At 36.4% G+C, this 27,036-nt stretch overlaps 1 protein-coding gene across 1 annotated transcript in view; it reads right to left on the bottom strand.

Moving 5' to 3' along the window:
* LOC140154686 (unconventional myosin-XVI-like) overlaps positions 1-27,036 on the bottom strand; it is a 237,582-nt gene that overhangs the window by 32,968 nt on the left and 177,578 nt on the right. Inside the window, 1 exon segment of the mRNA XM_072177253.1 lies at positions 16,751-16,863. Within this exon segment, the coding sequence (XP_072033354.1) occupies positions 16,751-16,863 (113 nt within the window).

The raw sequence follows: 27,036 nt of genomic DNA, 5'->3' as shown, positions 1-27,036 counted from the left end.
AGAGGAACATGAAAAAACCAGCAGAGAGCATGCACCCCAGTAAAGAGTTAAATAAAGCAAGGAAAAATCATAATGTGCAGAAGGCCTACTTTTCGGATGATATTCACAGAAACAAAAATAAAGAACTAAAGATCTAAAAACAAAAGTAAAGAAAATGAGGGCGAAATAAATAAACAGCGTACAGCATGTGATGACTTGTCAATAACGATAAGAGGAGCATGTACCTCAATAAAGAGTTTAAATAAAACAAGGAAAATCATAATGTGTAGAGGCCTACTTTTCGGATGATATTCACTGAAACAGAAAAAAAGAAATAAGTTTAAAGAATTATATATTTTAAGATTAGATAATGAACAATCATACATAAAAATGTGACAGGTGTCTGATGATATTTATACAAAACAAGAAGCAAAAAATAAAGAACTACTTAACACGCGACATAAATAAATAGCCATATTTTATGAACGAACTGAATGTTGACATTGCGGACCAGGATTTGAAACAAGAACTGTTTTCAAAAAGAAAACGCGGTTGGTATAAAAACATAGCGTGTGCTATCATGATATAAACTTCAAAATCTAAAAACACAAGTAAAGAAATAATTTAGGGGCGAAATAAATAAACAGCGTACAGCAGGTGCTATCTTGTCAATAATGATAAGAGGAACATGAAAAAAACCAGCAGAGAGCATGCACCCCAGTAAAGAGTTAAATAAAGCAAGGCAAAATCATAATGTGCAGGAGGCCTACTTTTCGGATGATATTCACAGAAACAAAAATAAAGAACTACGTTAGTACGTTTAAAAAATTATATAATTTGAAATTAAATAATGCAAAATCATACATAAAAATGTCACATGTGTCTGATGATAATTATACACTTCGACCAAAAATTAAAAAAATACTTAACACGCGACATAAATAAACAGCCATCTATCAAGAATGACAAGAGGAACATGATAAAAAAAAACCACCTAATATATGAGAGCATGCACCCCAATAAAGAATTGCTTTAAAATAAAACAATGAAAAATCATGACATGTGAAATGTATGTTGATACACTTATAAATAATACTCAAGGGTGAAATAAAAACACCTTATCTACCGATATTTCCACAGTTAAACATACTCAGTGATCACTTGTACTAAAACAAAAATAAAGAAATACTTCACAAATGATAAGAGGAACACATAAAAAATAAATAAGCGAGCATTTCCCAAAAAAAATTAGTAAAAGATAAAATAATGATAAAACGTACAAGAAGGGGCAAAATATTTGAAAAAAAAACTTATTAAATGCTCATTTGCTCTAAGATATTTAATGTTTGCAATTTACTCCTAGTTTATCATTTATTTATTATTTATCTAGGCTTATATATCTTTTATTTATTTATCTATTAATTTATCTATTTATCAATTTATTTCAATATCATTATTATTAAGTGCCTATTTATAATGATATTTAAATCTATCAACATTATGCTTACGTCATCCAGGAGTTATTATCCCACTTGAAATCGCCATATAAACACAAATTAATAAAGAAATACCCAATGGGTGAAATAAAAAGCATGATCTATCTTTTCAAGAATGAAAAGAGGATATAAAAATATAACAGAGCATGTCCTATAAACATGATAAAGAATTATTTAAAATCGTACAAATGTGAAACATGTAATATGACATGGAATGAGCGTTTCGACAGTATTTTTTGTGGGAAATGAGAGCACATCAGACACATCCAGTTGCATTCTGAATACGAAGAATGTCTTTCTCATATCAAATAATTTTCATTTTTTGAAATTCACGATATAATGCAAATTTTATGACAAATTATTAAAATTTGATATTTTTCAAATTTTTGATATATAACAGTCCTCGAAGTAAATTTTATAAATCTAATGACATATTCTTAAAGTGTATGTAGCTGGGAGGAAAAGCCGACGATCAATTGAAAATTTTGACCTTTCATATTGAAGATATGGATTTTATTTCCCAAAAGACCTATTTTTGGGGGAATCCATATCTTCAATACGAAAGGTCAAAATTTTCAATTGATCGTCGGCCTTTCCTCCCAGCTAGGCCTACATATACTTAAAGAATGTATCATTAAATTTATAAAATTTACTGAGGACTGTTATATATCAAAAATATCAATTTTTAATGATTTGTCATAAAATGTGTATTACATTGCGAATTTCAAAAAATAAAAATTATTTGATATCAGGACATTCTTAGTATTCAATGCAAATATGTCTGATGTGCTCTAATGTCCCACAATAAATACTGTCCAAACGTTCATACCCCAGCCCTTAACATAAAACAAAATAAAACGGTCATGATAATATGACATTAAGGGCTAACACCACTAATGAAGCGTCTTGGTTGAAATGCACGTGAAAATTAATGTCTTTCTTTGCTCAACTTGAGGCCTTTTTGGCTCTCATAGTTGCCTGATGTACCCGTTACATTTTATTAAGAAACAAGGTAGTATAGTTTCTCTCCATTGATTTTGCAATAGCGTCTCCAGGAGGGGGCTCAGGGGGCTTTCAGATTTATGCGGTGGGGGGGCTTAATGGCTAAAAATGATTTACATATCCCTCTAGCGTTGGTTGTCAGTAGATTGCAGTCACTCCTCATCAAGTGTTGACAAAGACAACAGTGGTTGTTGAAACGCATACACAGTAAGTGCATTTTCTTGGATCAGATACTACGAACTCTGGTTTACTAGTTTACTCTACCGATCCTGATGAATTTGTTCAATCAATAACGATATCTGGGGACCAATCACAAGCCAGATTCATTTAAAGATGCATTACATCATGACCAATTTTAGTTAGGCCAGAAATTGGCCTAACTCTCCATAGAATCCCGTGTTAAAAAGTTATCCGCAATCCAAAGTCAGTAGTCCACTTGGGAAGCTAACAAACAGAGGGCGTCGGTGACTGAAAAGATTAGATGTGAAAATCTATCAATTGTGCACAAATAATAATCAGAGTTTTAAGCTTAAATGCAATAGCCAGAAGCACAATTGGCAAGTGGAGTACGGAGAAGTCTAGCTACACCCTGGAAGGGAAAAACAGTATTTGAAACGAGGAAATGTGCAATATGACTTAATGTAATACATTAGAAAAGGCTTAAAAGGCAACTATTAGGCCCTGATTCATATTTAATCATCATTTAGGCCTGTAAATTAGATTGTCTGTGTAAATTTAGCAGGATCCGACTTTTTATGACGACTTTCAAAATGTGTTACATTTCAGAAACACCAAGCTGTTTGTGAGGTGGCGTTAGCTGTATGGGTTATAGGTTGAACTTTTTACAATATTTCTGGAAAAAAACTTGAGGTTGCATGTGTAAAACATGGTCTTTTTTTAACGCATGTTTGGGGTATTGAAATGATATTTTTTTGGCTTGCACAATCATGGTAAAGATCCATGTCATACATAAGAGATTATAGGACATACAATACTTGGTAGGCCTAATGATAATCGTAAACTTTGTACCTGTTAGGGAACTGAAATCAGACTGAAAACACAAACGCTCATTCGAGGCTCTGTCTCACCAGTTGCATTTACAAGGCCCTTGTTATAACCAGTGGTGGCGGATGATTTTTTTCTGGGGGAGGGTCACACAGGTTCTGAACAGAAACGTCACATACGGACCAACCCACACTACCGAGAACCGCGAATGCCGAGAACCGTGAAAGCCGAGAACCGCTCTAGTTATATCTGAGGCACAGATTTGTGGCCAAATTTACATGAGTATGATTGACGGGAGCCCTGTTATAATACATCTACCGTATTGGACCTAAATTAGCACCCTGAATGCTTAAATCAGTCACTTTGACCGGGCGCTTATTAAAATTATTAAATTACGCACGTCAAAATTTGGAATTTACACTAAAATCAAAGAAAATACAGTGCATATATCTGAAGGCAAATTCATCATTACCTAAGCCAGAAAGTTATGTTAATTTTATTCAGACATTTGAATACAATTGCATCGAAATGGGGCACTTAAATCATTACCACTAGAAATATTCTGCAGGGTCGCTTATTAAGGAAGGGGTCCAATTAGGTTGAATAAAATACATGTAGGCCTACATATCCCATATATGTGGTATATAACCAGACTTTTTAAGGAAATATTAATTTTGTGTTACATTTATTTTCAGGTTTTTCCACACTTATATCAAATAGATACATCAATGAATAACTCTATGAAAGAAATTGCAAAGCATGAAAATTACTGCCACAAAATTAGTGTTCTTTTAGTACTTGACACTGACCTATATATGTATGATGCATTGAAATGGTGATTAAAGTTAAATTATCTATGGCTAGTGCTACTGATTCATCAATCAATCAAATCACACACTTCATATTTCATTCTCGTTAATTACATGGATCAGTCAAAATCAATCGCATCTCTAAATATTTGGGTTAACACGTGGGCAAATGCATGACTTCCAATAGACCAGCAAAATATCATTATCTGTCTAAAATGTCAATAGATTTTGACATAAAAGCATTTTTTCTTCCCTAGTTTTAGCAGTTTGAACAGTAGTAAAATTAGTATTGACACAAAGATATCAGTTAATGACAGAATGGTACCAATAAATGAAAAATAGCCCACTCACAAGTAGATCTGGAAATAGCATGGAAATTTTAGCATTTAGAGCAAAGTTGTCCTTTCCCCAAATAAAGAAATACAATGATATTGCTAAAATTTGGTTTACCAACCCTGATAAATAAACATCATGTATTTTCGTGGTTGAAAAATAAAAGAAATACTAACATAAGGTGTTCAATCATGCATTCCATGATTTTTCTAAAAATCAAATAATCGCAATGCCAGGTCAAAGACACATTTATTTTATATATTATATGAAACAAACAAGCAACATCAAATCAAATAAATGCAAAAGTATATCATTTCATTTGTCTGAATAAATATTATTGAATACAGACAAGATGAGATCAAAATCCTCCTGTATTTTCTTGTGGAATACAATAACATCTCTATGGCGATGCTACAGGCCATAATCACCATCACCAGCTGGTTTATTATTTGCAAGGAGGACCTGCTAAGAATACAAAGAAATGTGGTGTTACTGCATTCATGATATTGCCCTGTAATTTTCTTTTTCCAAGACCTTTATCTATCTACAGAGCTCAAGATGGAAGGAGCGTCCTGGTTACAAATTGCAATTTCAAATTACATTACTGTTATCTATTCATTTTCACTGGTATTTAAGTTCACAAATTACTTATATCTAGCGTTTTCATGTGCATATTTTAGGGGTAAAAGCAGGAGGCGGCAAAATTGTTTAAATTTAGTGAACTACGAATTTTGAACAAAAATTTACGCTTTTCATAGTGAATTTTAAAGCCTATGAAAATATTTGTACCCATAGGCTTTGATGTGTAGGTGTAGTGAATAGGGCCTATAAGAAACTGCAAAAAAATGCTCAGAACAGTTAAAAAGGCATCCTCTTTTTATGGCATTTTTCATAGATATCCATGAAAAAAGCCCGGGGGGGGTACTCAAGTTTGGTTTTGGTAGGGACGTGCCGCTGCAGAGATTTTGGAAGTGGACCCATAAATATACCAATTTTTCAAGAAATTTGGACCCATTGATATACCAAAAGTCAAAATTTTCAGCCGAATTTAACCAAAATTGTCGTAGTTTTTACAAATTTTCCCAAAATTTTGGGAAAATTTTGAAAATTTTGGATAGATTAAGGAAAATTGGGCTGTTTTTCAAAAAATTGAGAAAATTTTGAAAAAGGACCCATTCATATACCAAAATAGGCTTTAAAAAAGGGGTCATTGATATACCAGAAGGCCGAAAATGCTACCCATGTTTGCGGCACGCCCCAGTATGGTCATTTGTACTGAGTACCCCCCCCCCCCCAGGGAAAAAAGCTTATTCCCAAAATTTCAGTTGAATCTAATTTTCTGTTTGCGAGTTCTGCATGATTATGTGTATTACACAGCTCCATAGGCTAGTGTTGTAATTTCGTTCTGGTGCACCAGAACGTAATTTTAATTTGGCGATATTTTTGCTAAACAAATCAAGATTTTTTTTGCACATAAACATTCTGTAGCCAGGTTTCCAGTGATATAAAAATCTCATCTTTTTTTGAGAAAAGTGAGGGGATGAGGCTGTGGATCACAAAATGCCCTTTTAAATGATGCTAAAATATCCTACTAAATAGAAGTGCCGAAACAAATTAAACACAAATAATTTTGAAAGCATTTTATCATTTATTTTGGGCAAATTATCCATAGCTTTTTGATTAATTCTAAAAAATTTAACTTGAGAAACCTTTAATAATCATAAACAAATAAACATATAAATAAACAAACATTTATAGAGTATCGCATCCTCCAGGTAAATGCCAGTGCTTGATGACAATTCCACACCTGATCATCTCTCTTTGTATGTTGGGGTCACACAGAGTTTACCCTCGCTCTGTGTCTTGATGAGAAAATATGTCGGCAAGATGATTAAAAGGGATTTGTGGGTATTGGTATTTGAAATTGTAATAAGGGCTCAGCTGACAGCCACAGTTATGAACACATTTGGCTACTGAATAGTTGAAGCACGCATCCAATGCACTTTCGTACATTGAATGTAAAGTGGTTGCAACATTCTTACACGAACGTGTTATGTATGAAGCATGAGAGTTGATGAGTGAGTTTGTAATCTACCCTCGCTTATTTGCATTTGTACAAAATGCTATTTCAAGTCACATGTGGACCAGGCCTAGCCCGTTGGCGCACATCAGGGTCTGCCACCACATCAGTGACAATAATATGAAGGAAATGTGGTACTGAACTAGATTACAAATGGTACATCAGCAGAAGTTCCTCCTGCCACTCCTACAATATTACGGAAGCTTTACGGCCATTTCCAGCATGACGTACATAAACCTAAACACACATACATCAACTGAAACCTACCTGAAATTTAACCTCCCTACAAAAAGGCTACAATCCAAACCAAACAGACCTCCATCATATAGCACCGATGTATTTTCCAATGGTGAAATAAACTACACTGCATGAATATGATGAAAAATAGCTTGGTCGGACTTCCTGTCAAGCCTCATGCCAGTAGCAAAATGCATTACACTTAAACCCGGGATTACCCCCTTGCTCCATGCATGCTTATTCAGTAGTTGAAGCTACTATGTACAGTCCTACCCAAACATGCACTCTATCTCGGATGGATCTAAGCAACACAGTTAGCCATCTTCCTTGAGCATGTTTCAAGAGGCAAGTGTGTAGAAGCTAAATAGCCAGTTAACCTTTACACTCGGAGGAATTAAAATGATGATATAAAATACTATGCTAATTTCATTACGTCCCATCTAATAATCTATGTTTATTTAAAATGACAAAAATATGGCTGATGTAAAAATAAAATAATGCAGAGATACTGGGAACAAAATGCCTCCAGTAAATATATATACGTTTTGAATATTGAAACTGATCAAGTCCCACCTGATATTTGCATGTAAACAAGCTTTGAATTTTAATCTTTTTTTGTAAAAAAAATCAACTTAACTAAAAATATAGTGTTACTTGAAACATTGATTGGATGACACAAGTTTTCTAGATGTACAGATGCGAACAAACACAAGGAGCAATTTGAATGAATATAAGTATTGTGAATGTTTCCTAAATCAATTAGGACTAATATATAATACAGACTGCTTGATTAATCAATTAATTAGAATGGACATCTACATTTAGTGTGCTACAGACAAATTTGACAGACTACGTTGACTAGCATCTAAATGACCAGTAATCAATGAAATAAATATAATTTGTACAGGACCACTGTAATAGCAGCCTTTGTGATGGTCACTAATCAGGTCACCAATCCTAGACAGATACCTGGGATATAGGATCCTTAGGCTACTTTCTAGATCAGGCCTTCACTATCTATGATAAGGCTTACTGATCCGATTCCCTGGGCATATGTTTTTCAAATGGAATGGGTTAGGGTTCATTATTTTAAAACCCATACCTCCCACTGCATAGAGTATTCCAAATGGAAGTTTTCCAATTGTATGTTCTATTTGAAACCCATACTCCCTCTGTGGATGACTTTGGCCATGTCTTCCACAGGGGGAGTTTGGATTTCAAATAGAATAGCACAATGCCTGTGATCATATAGGTCTCTCTGTGCAATAATATCTGTCTGTCCATTCTCATCCCAGACAAAAATAACAATGCAACAATATGCATTTCTGTCTCTAGGTTATATGATTGAATCTCCAAAGGTTATGCATACACGCGAAGATGACTTGGTCAAGTCATAGACCCTAAGGGATGCACCATTAGATTCTCAGGGGGGCATGGGAGTTTGGGTCATGCAGAATTTTTTTTTTTGCCATGGCCTGAATTTTTTTTTTTTCCTCCAAGAGCATAAAATTTTTTTTTTTACATGCATGGTAACGAAGTTATTTTTTTCAATTTTAATGTATATTTTTATACAAAGTTGGGTGGGGGGAATCTTTTTTTTTTTTACTTATCAGTGAGGCAAAATTTTTTTTTTTTTTCTCACTAGTGGGCAAAGTTTTTTTTTTTCTCACTAGTGGGCGAAGTTTTTTTCTTCAAAAACTCCCATGCCCCCCTGGAAATCTAATGGTGCGCCCTAAAAAGGGCTATGGTCAAGTATAGAGGAGTTACCAACCTCGCAATTTGGTTGTCCAATTGGGTAAATGATTTATATAAATATTTTTATCACCTGTTTTGAATGTTTCGCAGGCCTGCAAAAAATGCTCATTTCCTGGGAATGTAGACAAATTTCCCTCCAATATCAGGATTTCCCATAATTTTGTATGTATTTCTTTATCCAAAAAAAGGGAAAAATTTCCCTCCAGATTACAATATTTCCCAGTCCTGAATGCGATTTCTGAATTCACCATTTGTTTCCATACCTGAAAGTTTCCTTTCCCATAAAAAACAATGATGAAGAGAAACACTGGAGAAACTTTTCCACAAAATTTTGACCATTAGGCCCAAAAAAAGGTCACTTAAAAAAAAAATTATCATCATCAACTTGTCCGATTACTATGCTAAAATCCTTTCTTCCCTATATAGTATTATTCAACATTCTGAGCTTTTAGAAAGCAGATTTCCTGTAATATTTTACCATTTTATGCTTTTTTTTTTGCCTTAAAAAAATTATCATTATCAACTTGTCTGGGTACTATGTTGAAATCCTTTCTTCCCTATAAAGTATTATTCAACATAAATGAGCTTTTAGGAAGCAGGTTTTCTTGGATATTTTACCATTTTATGCTCTTTTTATTGCCTGTACCCCAATTTAACAATTTTCACCTTGGGTATAATTTAATAGTTCAAATTGTGTCACAGAGATACTAAACTGGTTTCATTCTGTGTTTTGATCACATCACTTTCAACTTTCAACTACTAATCCACAGTAACATCAGGAAATGGTTTTCCTGCAAATACTTGCTAAACCTCAAAATAACATCATGAACGTAAGTGTGTTTTTGGTACAGATCCCAAACTGATGAGTATTTTCTTATATTCATTACACAAAACACACTTCTTTAGCAATGTGTACAGATCGCATTGAGTTCAGGATTTTTACTCAAGACATTTATCTGGTAGTAAGCTTGCAGTTGACAAATGAAAATGTAATTTAATTATAAACTTAAGGTGGATCAAGAGGCAAATGCTCTAAGCATATTTAAAACTGATTCATTGAATACACATTGATAAGCACATTTAAGGTAGATCATGAGGCAAATGCTCTAAGCATATTCAAAACAGATTCATTGAGTACACAGATTAATATGCCATTTTGTTTGAAGCTAATCAAACATACGGTTTTCATATTAATACATGCATTTTAAAATTCTTTGTATTGTTATGGGTAGGAAATACCCAAGGCCAAAATCACCTCTTCAAAGTTCATACAACATATAACAAACACACTGATATATAATTAACAACAAATGCATTATTTAATGAAAGGTATAGTATGATGAACAATGCTTTAACATGTATGACATTATATGATAGCAATCATTCCTTTACAATTTTAATTACTTTCTTTATTATAGTGAATACTCGACCAAAGGTTCTTGTTGCTGATCAGTTACTCTGAAGTAGTATTTAAACTCATGTCCCATGCAGGCCACTGTAGATGAGCACTTTGGCGTACTCCAAATCTAAGTTTTGGCTGGATTAGTAGCACAAGTGACTTTCTTTGAAGATGTAATCACATTTAACAACTCAATATAAAACTTGGATAAAATTTGCCCCAAAGTCATGTTTACATTTCAGTTCTATAGTAACAACAAACTGGAAAGTCACCATTCTATTAATAGCTCATTCTTTTACAGTCTTCCTATTTTATAGCAACATGTTTTTCATAAGATGGACTTCAATAATCACATTGTAGTTATCTGGGAATTCCCAGGATAATAATAGATATGACTGAATTTGTTATTGTGATAACATGTGAGGGAATTCCCATCTCTCATGAAATATTTTAAAAGCAAACAAAGTAAATGGGTACATCACAGTCTTGTATTGACCAATAATCAATGTAGTTCATGAGCTAATATTGACTAAAGCAGTATACAGACTTTTTATTGTACGTACAATATTGTATGTACAATATGTACGTTATTTAATCTATTGCCATTCTATTTCCAGTACTGTTTAAGTTCTAACGAATGTTTGATGACGTAAAATCGATAATATATTTCTGCTAGGTATTGTATGTAACATATTATCGATTTTTCGTCATCAAACATTCGTTAGAACTTAAACATTACTGGAAATAGAATGGCAATAGATTAAATAACGTATATATTGTACATACAATATTGTACGCATAATACTCGAGTCTGAAGCGCTTTAAAAGTGCTGAACATGTTATTTATACCAATATTTTGCTCAATAACATTTTTATAATCACAATATATATCACATTGATTATTGCTATAAAAATAATAAGATACAAAGAAAATATAAATTCATGTATTAAGAAAACTGTACGTCCGACTTGCTTCCAACCCCGGGCTTCCAACAAGACGTTCTGATCAGTATATTTTATACAGTCTGTTCTATTTTTCTGTTTAAAACATGCTCTGAGTATTTCTTAGTGTTCAGAAAATGAATCATCTTGATTATGTTGACAAATCTTGTCAATATCTTGTAAAATGCAATGACTTATGATTTGCACAATTAGCTCAGCAGATTTTGGATAAAATTGTGCAAGTTTCCTTAAAACCACAAAATTTGGCACAGTGGTAGTATTTGATATACACCTACATATCAGCCACTCCAAATGTCACCTATATGTGCCTTCAAACTTTAATTGTTTCAGGAACTCTCTTATGTGTATTGTGCCAATGGCATATCCTATTGTCTTTTTATAGATGGACCCACTTCCACTTCACTATACCAATCCTGTCTAGATTTCCTATTATGATGAATTGCCTCAGTACCTCCTACAAATAAAAGGTAATTTGGCACTGGAGACTAAATATTTACATATTAAAATTCTCTTTTGGGAAAACTTTTCAACAGCATTCATTGCAAAGAAATGTTTTATTTGGTTTGGACTGACTACTGACAATAATATTCATATTTGCATGAAAGTTCATCTGTATAGTAGTTATAAATCTCAATACAAGGAATAGTATGTTGACATTACAAACATTTTATTATGCAATACCAGAATATTTTTTCCTTCTAAATTAGATCTTACATTACTTTGGGGCATAATTTGTTTCAGCAGACTCTACTGCCATGAATGTCAGTAATTTCATCAAGTGTGAAAAAATGCTTTGATCAAGAAGATGTCAACACTATTTTTCCTGGAGCTTCTATAAAGTAGTCTTTATTCAATACTGAACTTCTTTTGATGGTGTTTGTTCATGATGTATCAAAAAAGAAGTTCATGAAACTTTCTGATTGAAATTTCATTTTCAATTTCACTCAAATCACATTTAAAAATAACCTAAAGAGTGAATGTCAAAGACTCAAGTTATTAAGCTACTTTGTGAATTTGAATAATATGCTATATACTATTTCAACTCAATACAGTACATTCTTCCTGATATTAAGAAAACCCCATGCCAAACATAACAGAATGAGTACAATAACTTTTTATTCATAATTACTAGGCTAGCTAAATGCCAAATTTTTCACACTTCGCTAAAATCTAGCTAAATGCCAAATTTGTCACACTTCGATAAAACCCTGAAAACATGTACTAACATAACGGTGTAACAAACTTTCCTATGACATACAAATCCTCAATGACAGTCCTATCTGCAGCAAAGCCCAATGCATGCTGAAATATATATACTCATTTGACAGCGTGTATGCATTTTTAAATGATACATCCGCTGATATGCAGCAAGTTGTGATATTATTTAATATTAACATACATTGGGTGATTTATGTTGCTGCCACCTTCATGAGATCTAAAAAGGTTTGCAATTTTCTTAAATGCCCTTCTTGTTTGAAAATTAATGTTGCCATATTCAATATGAAAAAACGCAAGTTCACCACAAAATACGATGGCAAACAATAATGATGTGTCAAGCTGATTTTTTTAAATATCACAGCTATGCGGTACAAATTACAAACAGGCAAATTTATACCAAGAATGTGAAATTCAAATGTGGAAAAAACAAAACAAACAAAGTGACCCTATTCCATCAGACTTTTGAGGCTGTTGGAAAAGGCAATAAAAACTTTTTTAGGCTTGATGATGACAATGGAGACAGGACCAAACACAAAGCATTCTTTCCGAAAAGTTGGCCAAGGGAAAAAAGATTTGAACCCGGGACCTCTCGGTTTCTGGCCCAGTGCTCTTACCACTATAATATCAATAAAGCTTGGTTGCATTTATGCATTTAACAAATAGGTACAATATATAAACTAGACCCAAAATTTCAAATTATATTTCTCCTGCCTAGTTACATGGGGTGTGATTCAAAGCTTGTAAAATATCCAGAAAATAGTAAAAAAAATCCATAAAAACTGTGTGAAATTGGGCAAAATACCCTAAAATGAGCTGAAAATCAATAAAATTGCGTAAATTTTGGCCACAAAAAATCTGGGAAAATCCAGACAAATCACACCCCTGCTTGTTAGTGACAAGAAGTAATACTGTATGGCAAAAATGTCCATGAAGGTTATTATGTTTGCTACTAAAGCAAATTTAAAAGGGTTTAATGTATAGAGCCTTAAAACGGCAAATGATACACACCACAAGTCTACTACACTGCTACGTTTAGGAAAAATTAATAGCTCTAGTCTAAAGTATTCATCTATACCGTATAATACTACTTAAAAGGAATGATGATATCCTTGATGACAATTCTGACCTAGTAATGTTCTCAGATAATTTGGAAACTAACTCTAACAACAAGTCTAGAATCACGTGACACGATTATTTAATGATTCGGTCATTATAACCATAATGTTACATTGCTGAGAGAAGTTTCATCTTTACTTTTCCTGTCATGAATACATGGATGTGAGACAAGCATCTTCTGTCATCTCCATAGCACTGATTTGGTCCTGTAATATGTTTGCATGACAAATTCATGTCAAGTGTTCTGGTAAAGTTAGTGATTTACACAGAGACGTTGTTGAATGACAAACACTAATTACATTCCTCAACTTCAAGACAATTTTCCAGTGGACAACAAAGTCCTTATATGGTTAAAAATAGTGCTCACATGCTTAAGATCTATTCAAAGTTTTCCATAACAAATTGCTTTGAAAGTAATTATACTTACTAGATGTTCATCGCTATTGTCTGTATATCAGACCTACCAACCTTTGAGATCACATAACTTATCTGAATTTTAATGTTTTAAAATATATTGATTCATCACAACACTGATTTATTGTTTCTTTTAATTTCAATTTATATTTTCAATTCTTCATAGATATATTAACCTCACATCAGAATCTGGGCCAATATGATTGTTAAATTTCTGAAATATTCTCACAACTTTTGATTGGCATTTATTAAGCCATACAAGCTCTTTACCTGCTATAACAATGTAACACCTGAACATGGATTTCAAAAAGTGTAGCGCCTCTTAAGGGCACTCAATGTCAAGGTAGACCTTTTTCATAAAGCTGATATGATTTCCAGTATGCCTAAGGGTTCCAAGCTGATACAGTCTGGTAACTTTTCAATACATAACACAACCCTGACTGCCTTTGATTTTGCTTATTCTATTTGAACTGTGGCTATTTGTCCATATTTATATTATTATGTGACTGCAACCTTCAAATGAAAAAAAACCTGCTTTTGGCAATGCATACTGGTATCATGCAAATAAATCCTAAGTGGACAGGGCAAGCATTCACCCACCCAACAGAAAAAAAGTTTTTTGAAAGTATTAATAATTCCTGTTGAAAAATTATTTTCCAGCAACCTAAAAGAAAGAAATTACAAACTTTTCATATGCTGAAGTCAATCACCCCCTGTGTACCACCAAAAGCCTCTTCCCCATTCACCCCTGATTAATTTGTCATCCATATCAATTTATCTTGGCACCATCCTCCCAGTATAGCTAAACTTGCCACATTTTACTCTCGTGGTCACTCAAGAAGTTTTACATTTACCCCCTTCTAGTGAAGATTGTCTGGAACTGGAGATTTAAAATATGGTGGAAAAAATCAAGTTCCTGGTAGGAAAAAGTGAATTTCAAGGGGGGGGGGGGAGTTAATAAATTTCACAAAAAAATGGACATGCCCCTTCTTTGCTTATGAAAATCATGCTTGAAGAGTGAACACAGCTAAGTATGTAAAAACTCAGTAAATATCTTCACCAAGTGAATCAATGCAAAGAAGAGGTTCTTAATAATAATAATTATGATCATCTATCAGTAAAGAGTCCACTAACATTGCATGTACACTCACTTTGAAAGTGCTGGGAACGCTAAAAACTTGTATTCCACAACACAAGGTCAACTTGAGTAAGCTGTGATTATTGAATGCAGGTTATTGAACTATGCCACTGGAATGAGGCTATGGGCCATAGAGCATTATACATTCACCCATAATCACATGAGATTTTATTTTCACTGTTGCATTATGTCCCAAAATATCCAATATCACCTGAATGCAAGTTGATTCCCATGTGACATACTTTTTCAATACCCTGCAAAATACACACTATAGTCCACAAAACAAAAATGTTCTTTTGCTGAGCCAGAGTTCACATTGAGTATAGTGCTTTGAGGGACCATTGACAGGACTACATTCTCACACTATTTAAATTTCCCTGTGAAAATAAAGCTAGCAATATTCTGTTACACTTCCTCAATAGTTTTTGGTTTAAGGGTAATATTTATTTGGGATTAAACTCTAACCTTACTGTGAACCAAACCTGTAACACTAATGGTTATTTCAAAACACTACCAGTTTAAATTTCTACCATGCGGTTTTTAAAAAGTTTAGTATCCTTCAGAAATGGCACCGGCTTTCTTTTGAAAATGGGTTGCTGCATTCTATGATCAATATTTGCACAATTATTAAATCAATTTTGAAGTTGAAAAACAGGAAATACTGACAGCAATGCCTATATATTTAAAAACACCTTCCACTTTCACTAAACATGTATCAGGTAGGAACCTATTGCTGAAACTTTATGTGGGAGTATGCAGGGAAGCTATATAAATGTGGTGGTGTGTTTGGTGGGTGCGTTTGTAATTATCTACAAACGTGGACCTACATTAGGATATACACACATCACAAACGTGGACACACCTGCAACGTGGACGTCCATGGTTAAAATGCAAATATTGTAAAAATGCTTTTTAAATTTTAAAGTGGTCCATGTTAGGGGGTTCAGGACGGCCATGGTTCACGGTTGGATAGGAAATTGTTGGGTGTGTTTGGGATATGCCCACGGTGTGTCAATAAAAATCGGGTGTGGGCGTCCTCGGTTGGATAGGTATGCAGAATGAGGTATTTACAAACAGGGGGGTGTGTGTGTGATGGATTGGGGTGTGTATGTTCATAATCACCCACTTTCATGGATTATTTGTGTGTTTTTATCACCCAACTGGGGACACTTAGCCAACAAAACCATGCCAGTCAATATCTCTCATGCCTAAATGTATACCCTAAAATGCAAATTTTTGAAGCTAACTTGGGGTATTTGGAGGAAAATTTAGCTGAAGTCTCTGGGAACTTCATAGGGACTCCAATGTGGGTCCCTGGAACGGAAAAAGAGTTTAAAAACAGGAGTCTTGAGGGTGCCACTTTCCCATAGTGCAAGGTTTATGGAGACCCCCCCCCTAACCGGGGACCCTACAGTGGTCATATACAGGTGACCTCATTTGGTCCATGCTTGCTTCTAATCTAAGTTTGTGAAAGTTTTGCAAGTTGGTCATTTTGTCCCAGCTTGCCTGATTAAAACACACACACTTGTAATTTTGGTGGGGGTGGAGATATTTGTGTGTTGGGGTGTGCATGTTTGTATGGGTTAGCGCATGTTTGTTTGTGCATATAAGTAAACACAGGCAGAGACAAACGATCAGACAGAAAAATTGGTCACACATGTACTCTGTTCACATCTTTGTGACCCATAGCCAAATCTGAGAGCCTGATGCTACTCTTCTCTGAGGCACACATCCTCCATCGGTATACTCTTCTAACATCATTCTCATACGTAAATTTGACATATTTGAGTGACTTTTCAAACTTACCCATTCTGCTCGCATTTGAGGCTCTCAGCCTCCTGCTCAGCGATGTTGATGACATCTTCAAAGAAATTTTCTACCATCCGTTGTTCGTCGTACTCATTCTGAATCTGCTGACTCTGAAACACAGAAGCCATGATAGTAGCCGGTTATAATAATCCACTCACAAGGGGTCAAAGGTCAAGAATATAATCCAAGGTGCCCAAAATGATGAGGCACATAGATACGATACACAATGATCATACGAACATCGCAAAGATGGCATCGGAAAGAGTTTCTATATGTACAATGAGATCTCATCCGATGGCTAGTTATGAATGTGACATCTAAGAGTAGATTGCACTACATACACGTAGCTTCACTTAACTCGCTTCAAACAACATCCTGCTGATTTAATCAACTCCAATCTGAATTTTGGATTAAGCCTTAGGTATACACAACACACATACACAAGGAAAACCTGTTTGATTCGATGAGGCTGTTTGTTTTCATGCGGTGTGTGTGGTGAAAAAAGGGTTTCTAATGTGATGTGCTGCTACTATAGTACTATACCCGAGTAGATCCAATAACAATGTAACCATTGATCATGTTATGCTGCATACATAGTCATTTTTTTCTTCCTGCGAGTCACAGCAAGCAACTACCCTCAGCTGGATTTTAATAAATAATGAGGTTCATTATCATCACTATTTTCCAATATTTTTTTCTTAGCTTGGTGATAAATTCAATAAATTTTCCTAGCTCAATTTCACAATCTCTGCCCTGAAAACATCACTTCATGTGTGATATATAGCAATAAAACATCTCTGCAAAATTTCGGGCAGTAGCTATTAGTTATTCACGAGTCATCACTAGCCTTTGTGTACCCGACTACGTTTTGACACTAAGTGCACGCTGTCTCAGTCAAGACTATGCTGCATCGTTATCAAATTCATAGCGTACAAAACGCTCAGGCGGAGAACCATCACACATTACATACAAGACGTATTATGTCAATAACATCAATGAACTTTGATCACAGATGAAGTGTAGTAGCATATACACTTGTTTCCAGTCGTAATGAGCATATTTCATCCAAAATGTTATTTTGAGTGCAAAGCAAGTACACATCCACTATTTTAGCAATGCAGAGGCTAAGTGCAACCACGTTGATATAATTTGCCTCATCTGTACTATATGCAGCCTTATATGCAAGCAGCTCTGTGTTGCTCGTCGGAGGCTTTCCTAATCCAACCTCAATCTGCAATATTCCTGCATATTGTGTGCTACCGTAACAATCTTGTTTCTTGTTGGATTTTAAACTTGCAGCATAGCCCTTTTGTTCACAACACACATACACAAACCTTGCCTTATACTCCGTATATACCTAGACTTCCCTTGTGTTACAGGAAGGTAGAAATTTGAGCCAAGAATAGTGCACAAATCCTTTGTCTAGCCAAAACACCTACTCACATTCAAATGCAACCCAAAGTGATGAGAGATGAGGGATTTCCAGGCTACTTAATCAAGCTTGTAAGTAACACTGAACTGAGTTTGTCCGCATAAGTGTTGAGGTAATCCATTCAAATTATAAGACAATCAATAGATTTCTTTAATTAACAATATTATCATGTGTCTGGCATAATGTACAATCTTTTTAAATAAATTTGGTTAATTTTTTCATACCTTATTTTTTGAAATATTTATAAATGTTTACAAATTATGTCCTAACTTTACACTTAATTGGAATCAGCGTAGTATATTTGATGTTTTTGCAGGACAACAGAGCAATTATGGATCAAATCCCCCATAGAACACCACAGTTAAAGCAGCCAAGGTACTAAGTATGGTTTCTTTCATTTTACCTTATTATGGATCATTGTTTTGCCAGAAAACCTTCCTGACAATTGTTACTAATATAATTTTATCATTTTTGGCAAAGAATACCACATTTTTGACCTAAATCATATCTTCTGGCAATAATTAACAAAATCATCCTGTGTCTGTCTGGCATTAAACAGAGCAAAGGTGTCATCAAGTTAGCTTAGCTTGTTATTGATCAAATCTGGGGTGGCTGTAAAAATAAACAATGCACTGATGACTAATAAGGTTGCATGATGATCTAATCATTTTCATAAAAGATCTTTTGTTTTCAAGTCTATAGATATTAATGTGTTGTACTTTTGATGACAACTGGTTAAGTATTATTGGGGAACTATTAAATGGTGATGGTGAATAATTTATTCTAAAAATAAATGGAAAAGTACAATGCCTAGACTTCAAAATATATTGCTAAACATGCATACATCATGTAAATTTATTTATTTACTTTATAAAATAAATAAATAAATAAATAAATAAATAAATAAATAAATAAATAAATAAATAAATAAATAAATAAATAAATAAATAAATAAATAAATAAACAAACAAACAAATAAATGTAAATCAATCAATCAATGAATCAAATAAATAAAAAGAAAGACGATTAAATATTTTTGATTCTGCTATTTATTTTTTATTCGCATTACTGCCTCAAGATTTGTTAATACTTTATTATTACTTTGGTGCATTGTACTATGGAAGAAATACCACCACCCTGCTGCATTATTTTGAGTTCAGTAAGCTAAGGTTTAAATAAATAATGTAAATAATATGTTGAAATGAAAGTGCATTTGACATCACAATGTTAATTCAAGGAAACAGCCAAGAATAAAGTTAACCTATTTGCATAGTCTTTATGTCTGGTTCATTAACACTCAAGAGGAATACAGAATTATTGAATGACTACTGCATGGTTTCATAACAAGCTAACTGCCACTGCACTAAGAACCAAAATAGCATCATCTCTTGTGACATCGTTCAAACATATCCATTCAACAGGCATGGTTCAGGAGCTGACCTCAAGTTATGGAGTATGAGTTTTTGTACCAGATATATTCAGATGTCATTCTATTTGCTTACAAGCATATTGGGGGTAAAGAACTATGTCTTGAGCAATGAGCATGTTTTGGATCTTGATAACTGAACAAAATATTTAAATTAAAGGCTTAATGGACGATTTCCTTCAAATTTTAAATTTGTCATTATATACTCAAAATGCTGAAATAATACTAGTAAAAATGTCCATTTTGAGCTGAAATAACAAGGTAACGTGAAAGAAACACTGCTTGTTATTTTGGCTGTTTAACACACAGTTCTATGGGCGGACATAAAGTCATAATTTCTTGAATTATGACTTTATGTCGAACTTTACTCTGTTTACCTACAAACACAACAAATTTGGCTGATTCCATTTAGGTGCAAGTTGTGACATGTAAACATTACAAATATGCCAAAAAATCAGGTTTGAAAAAATTAACCAAATTCATATTATAAGATCGTACATTATGACTTTAACTACAGAATAAATGATTCTAATCATCTAGAAATAATGGAATACATTGAAACCATTAATTAATGTATAATAATAATAATAATAATAATAATAACACTAATAATAATAATAATAATAATAATAATAATAATAATAATAATAATAATAATAATAATAATAATAACAATAATAATAATAATAATAATAATAAATATTTTCATAAAATTTACTTACAAATGTTTTCTCTCTTCATTTTCTCAAGTTCACAATACTACATGATTGTAAGTCACAGCAGAAAAAAGTCATTGCCAACAGTAACTCCAAGCATTTGAACAACATGTATGCTGCCTAAAGAACAAGTCTGAATGTCAAAGCTGGAGGGGGAGTTAAATTTACTTTAATTTCCACTCTTAATGAGTCAATGTTGGTCTTGAACAGGTTCTTAACATTTTTAATACTAGCTCTATGCACCAATTAACCCCCCAAAAAAAAAAACACACAACAGAACACCCAAAACATTGTTAACAGACTACATGAAATATAAATTGACTAATTGTGGCATTAATGCACTATAGAAAGACTATAGAGAATTCTACACAGACATCCTATTGGCATTTATCAAAAGTTCATTTTATCCACAGTATGATTAAAATATATGTTAAACCTTGCTCAGGGATATTCCTTTCAAATATTCACAATTCCATTCTGGCAGACGTGCATATGACTTGCAGCAAAATCTGACACATATTTGAAGTAAAATTAGTATTTTTTTTTGTGGCAAATTTTAAATTGAAAAATGGCCATCTGTTTTACTGCAATCAGTTTTAAAATAAATTAATTTTGAACAAATAATCTGAAAATTTAAAATATTACTAATCCCCAAGAGTAAAGTGTAAAGAAATTTAATTGAAATTGCTTAAAGGCACTGTTAGTGATTCAAAGTCTACAAAAATCATCAAAAATAAGATCTCTACATTTTAGATAGAATGGGGCTAACAGTAACATACCCTGCATGTGGTACGACCAAAAACATGGAAGGGTAAAATGGCCCCCACTTTTGTTGGTCATTCGGGGGAAAAACGTTAAAAACATCAAAATTTGCTCCTAATCAGACTCCATTCGGGGGAACTGAACAACCTGCCCCCCCCCCCCCTTTCAATGTGCTGCGCACACCACTGAACAACATCCTTTGCAAGTTTGCATCCCACATTTCCATGACATATGTTGAGTATAATAATTGTAATACTTATAGGCCTACTCAGTACTCATGTACATGTAATGACTCATGTTATCTATGCCCGTGTAACGGGGCATCGCCAATAAAAGGATTAGGGATTAATCTAATGTGATAATCACAACCAGGCACATGTAGCTTCCACGAGTGCAGAGACAGAGAGAGAGAGTCCCTCCAGGCTCAGTGCACCTTAAGGGCACACAACTATGAATCAACTGGCGTAACTACCTCTTTCTCTCTTTTTGTCTTTTAAAGAAAAAAAAAAGGATCACTTTCCTCACAAGGAAGTGAGGATAACACTACTAAACAACTACTACTAACAACTGACTTGCAGAAACCAATCTAACAGCTTATGACACTGTTGGTTTAGAACACTCAAAATAGGCAATGTGCCAACAGTCAATAACATCAACAGTTCAAGAGTCTTTTTGTCTGCAATGACAAACTGACATTCAACATGAATGTAAAATGGTTCAAAGTTCAAAGAAGTAAACGTCAGTTCCAGAGTTTTCTTTTAGAATTCCAAATGACATACGTAAATCAGTTCAAAGTTCAATGAAGTGACCATATAGGAGGACACCGATGATGGATTAATGTCATAGTACACAGTGACCTGTCCATTTAGTTTAACACATAGTCTTTCAGGTGCTCAGGAAGTTTGTGAGGGCGCTGCTGAACGCCTTTGTGTGAGCAATGGTGGCATGATCTCAGGGCCAACCATACTAGCTTGGGGATACTTTCACTAACCTCACTGCTGTTACCGGTACATGGATTAGACTGTGCAACCAAACCGGAGGTATTGCTGGAGCTATGACCGCTATCGCGCAAGGGATCGCGAGGATCTGACTCAGAACTGGGGTGCGAGTGATTAGCATTCCTGGGCAGGGGGTCACAAGTAGCAGGTGTGGACAACTCGCCAGGTATGAAAGGAGGCTCTGGAGGAGTACATTCAGGGACCACTTCAACAAACTCGGAATCCTCGGTGGGTGGAGACGACTTGGGAAAGGGACGAGAATCCAGGTCAGGATAATACTGGACCTTAAAGCACTCAGATTTCTTGATACGATAAGAAGTATTCCGAAGCTGAGAACCCACAAATTTGCGGATGTTGCACCATGGGCCTTCGATAGTAGTGACTAAGTAGCGATCTCTAGCATGAGATTTCTTGCGATCTGAGTAGAGGTAGACAAGATCACCAACCTCCAACTCTGCTGCTGGGGAGGCAGAGGCTAATGGGGCCTTTGAATGAGCACTGTGTGGGTGGTTGGCTTTTCGCAAGGCATGCTGGGCCTGAATCATTTGACAATCAGTGAAAGGAACCTGCTCATTGGTAAACTGGTCTCGCTGAAACCACATCTCACGGGCTGAAAGACCTCGGGATCTGATCTTGCGAGTATTAAGGGCTGCAGTAGCAATGGCAAGTGATAATGCTGTAGCCGGACCAGCTGTAGAATCTTGTCTGAGCAACTCATCTTCAAGCTCACGAATGGCTTTCTCAGCAACAGGATTCTTGTTATTATTTTTAATACGACCGATCTCAACCGATAGATGGTAACGTGTGAGAAGTTTGTCATTGGCGAGTCGAACAAACCCTGGTGCTGGGTCAGTACTGAATGACTGCAGGGGGCCATCAAGTGGACGAAGTTCAATGCACAATTGAATCAGGGCATCACGCATAGCGTGCCATGTTGTTCATTCTCGACAATGCAAGAAGCTGTGTAGGGCGTTGAGGTTTCAGCGCAGCACAAGGACTAGCTGGCGGCTACGCTTCAGGATATCAGCTGCAAAAGAAATGCCAACTGCATCGGGAGGGTCACTTGAGGACTGCTCGATCAATGTCTTAGGGGCATTGGACAGAGAAGCACACTGGTGACAAGTTGATGTCACTTGATCAATAGCCTTGTCCATATCAAGAGCATAAAAGTAACGCCGGGTCACCAAACTGAGCTGATGTTTGGAGGGATGGTCAAGTTGGATGTGCAGGGCAGTGAGAAGACCATTTAAGACCTGTCTGGGAACAACAATACAATCATGAGTTGGGGACAATGGTTGATCACGACGAACAACAAGTAGGCCATCTCTAGCGATAGATGCAACCTGCAAATAGCGCTAGAGAAGTAGCTTTCTTTGAAGGGCGAGTGCCCTGAACTAGATGAGCATGTGTTCGTAGATCCGGGCATTCCTGCTGAATAGCATGCCAGGCTGCTTTGCTGGCAAAGGGGAGCTTAGCTTTCCCGGACAGAATGTCATGTGCGGAAACACGAAGGACAGTTGCTTCCTCTTCACGTTTGATAAAGGAGCATATTTGACAAGTGGGCTCAGTGCAGTCAGGGGCATTACGACTAGCAAAGTCTGAGGGGTGTTAGCTGATCCTGCAAGATGACGAACAGATGCTTGGAAACGACTGACAGTGGAGAGGAATGTGGACACGCGAGGACTGGCTGAAAACTCACCCGGCAGAGCTTTTCATATGCCTGAACACAAGGTTTGCTGTCAGTGAGGATACATGTCTTGTGTTTGGACTGAATAACATAGGGACTGAAGTGCTTGGTGGAGGCAGAAATAGACAGCGCCTCAATTTCGCAGGGTAACCATGTTGGCTGTCGATCACGCAATTTAGCACTGAAGAACCCGGCGAGGAAGAGTTTGTCATTGCGGAAATATACAATGTCGACCCAATGCTATGTTTCTTCACGGATCCATCAGTAATGATCCAAAGCTGATCATTGGGATGGGGAAGTGTGACTGCCCTAGCGGAAGACAGTGCTGCTTGAGCCTTGTGAAAAGCAGTATACAGACTATCAGACCATGTAAGCTCTTCAGTTGATTGGTGCCCTGCAATAGCATCATCTAATGGGGCTACCAGACTGGCACAATTCTGAATGACACGGGCCAGAACCTTGTATGCACCGATGAAGGACCGCATGCCACCAACTTTGCTTGGAGGCGAGCAGCTGGAAAGTGTGGCGATGCTATGGGGGCTAGCACAAAGGGTTCCATTTGACCAAATCCAACCCAGAATTACTGTCTTTTGGGGGCAAATGACTGTTTTGGAAGCAGAAAGACGTAACCCAGACTTAGACAAAGCTTGCAAAACTTGGCGCCAATTCTCAACAAGTTCATCCACAGTATTACCACCACAGTACAAGTCATCAGCGAGTTTTGCTACGACACCTTTCTCTAAGAGGTCACCAAGGACCACGACACATCAGTTCCTCAAGGGCTGTTTCAGAACCTGGCATACCCATGGCACACCGTGTATACACACGCACCCACGAAAGGGAGTTGCAACACCACAGTATTTCATGGACTCATGGGATAAAGGGATTTGGTAGAAAGCACTAGTCAAGTCAGTGGCAATCAAATACTTCCATTTGGCAATTGAACGCAATGTTGAGTCCACATTGGGCATTAGAGAGGGTTGTGGCTTGCTATATCTACCGACATCAGCAAATGCAGTAACCAGGCGAAAGCCTCCATTAGGCTTCTTGACAAGAAAGGACGGGTTAAGGTATTCGACACACACACCGACATCTTCAGGTCTAGCAAAGACGCCTGCTTTTTCAAGCTGATCAAACTTTGATTGCAACTCTTGGAGTTTATCCTGTGCATACAATGGGAGACGACCTTTGCGTTGGGGGGTTGGACCGGTCCCATATTAACCACAGATTTGAAAGGGCCGACAGCACCATTGTAACCTGGGAAACTAGGGTCAAAAACCTCATCGTACTCATCGAGAAGACTGCGGAAGTTGGATTGCTCACAAGTGCCAAGTATACCATCTGGGTCAAGGGCAACAGCAGCTGAGTAGTTAACCGGTGAACTGGGCTTTGGGACATTGACTGATGCTGCTGCAGCAGTGTGTGATGGCTTAGAAGTTAGTGATGGTGAAAAAACAGTGTGTATCTGGCCAAGATGTTCATGCTTTCTGATGACAAGTGGCACACCAGTATTGTTGGGAATGCGAACCCTGCCTGCAATACTTGTGATTACATCAGGCTTGGGCCAGGCTTGTTTGGGCGGTAGGAACCTACCGAAAGCGGGGTATCAACACGGGCTCAATGGCAAAAGTAGCATCTGATTCAACGATGTCTGCAGGAGATTTACCTCAACGTATGAGCCTGGCCATATGGTAGTGTTTTGAGAAGGTCCACGAAGTATATGGGCACGACGAACAGTGTGCTGGGATTTGGGGCTCTTGTTGGCGCCATAAGTGATAATTGTACCATCTGTCAAGATGATTTGGTTCTTAGCAGGGCTAATTGCGACATCATTGCATTTCATGAAGGGAATACCTGCAAGGATTTCTTCGTCAAGCTCTCTAACAACTAGACCTTTAAAGACAAAGGAGTGTCTGTCACGCGTAAAGGTGCGGGTTGTTTCCCCAACTACTTTAAGAGGGATGACCCATCAGCTTGACGGGCAGACTGCGAACTCTGATGAATGGGGCATCCTAATCGTTGGACAGTGTTTTCGCGAATGAGATTACCAGTGGATCCACTGTCAATGGTGATGCGGACCGCATGGTGCTTGTGGAATGCATCTACATAAGGAGACTGATCAACATGAATTCGCAGCGCTGTCTGAACATTGGGCTGCGCACTAAGGTCAGATTGGTCAACAAAGGCGCATGCTAAATCTGAGTCGCTGTCACAATCATCAAGGATGTTAAGCTGACGAGCGCGGGCCAGGTATTTTCTGTCCTTTTCAGGCAGGTACGAGCACTCGCTTAAGAAATGCGCATGGTCATGCCGACCAGCTTGCTCACACAGAGGGCAGGATTTACCAAATGATTTCTTAGCTTTCAATTTAGGCATCGGTCTCACGCTGACTACTAGTGCGCATGCTGCGAGCAGCATCGTTTGAGCTCAGCTCATCCAGGAGCGAATCCAGAGCTTGAGAAATTTCGGCTTTGATAGAAGCCAAGGTGCGGATCTTAGCTCTGTACCGCATCAGCTGCTTTACTAATCGGGGCAGCTCAGGGTTTATAAGACGCAACCACGTTAACACTACAAAGTTTTCGAGTGTAGGCGTAATCTCCTCATCTTCCATCGATGACTTGGTCATGGTGACTGATGCCGCCTCCTTCACGCATGAGGTTGTCTCGGGGAATGCTACTAGACGCTGGTACAAGTCCTCTGGCCGTTCATCAGGGCCAAGGGTAATATTGTTGAACTCTAGGAAGTGGCCACCTGTTGTTTGGAAGCCAAAATGGAGACGGATGGCTTGCCATATCTTATTCAGGCTGGTGCAGTTTTTGAGTATTGTATTTCTTGAGATAATTGGACAATAGTTGGCTATTTGTCCAAGCATAAGCTCAATGCAGCATTTTTCTGGACTGCTGTTTTCCTTTGGGCTTCCTGTATGTCCTCACCATCGTTAGTGAGACCTCGAAGAGGGAAGTTTTTGACTTTTTGCCCCATACCGCTCCTTCAACCAAGTAGGGAGAAAAGCTTGGGTCTAATGACAGTGTATACTGGAGGTTATGTTTCCAGCTTTCAAATGAGTTTATTGTTTCGTTCTTTGTTAGAGGCCATTGTTTCGGCGCACGATGTGTTGTGGCCATTGCTGATTGTTTTTACACTCGTGTATGTGAACCAGAATAAAAGCTAATATGCAGCCTTGCAGGCTTAAGCTTACTGTTTTAAGCTTACTGGTCGCTCACAGTCTTGTGAAAGATCACACAATTAGGGTTCAAGATGA

The sequence above is a fragment of the Amphiura filiformis genome, chromosome 6, assembly GCF_039555335.1.
Source record: "Amphiura filiformis chromosome 6, Afil_fr2py, whole genome shotgun sequence".
In the NCBI taxonomy this organism is placed as follows: Eukaryota; Metazoa; Echinodermata; class Ophiuroidea; order Amphilepidida; family Amphiuridae; genus Amphiura; species Amphiura filiformis.
The sequence above is the reverse complement of the archived record's forward strand: the minus strand, read 5'-3'. Positions and strand labels throughout refer to the sequence as shown.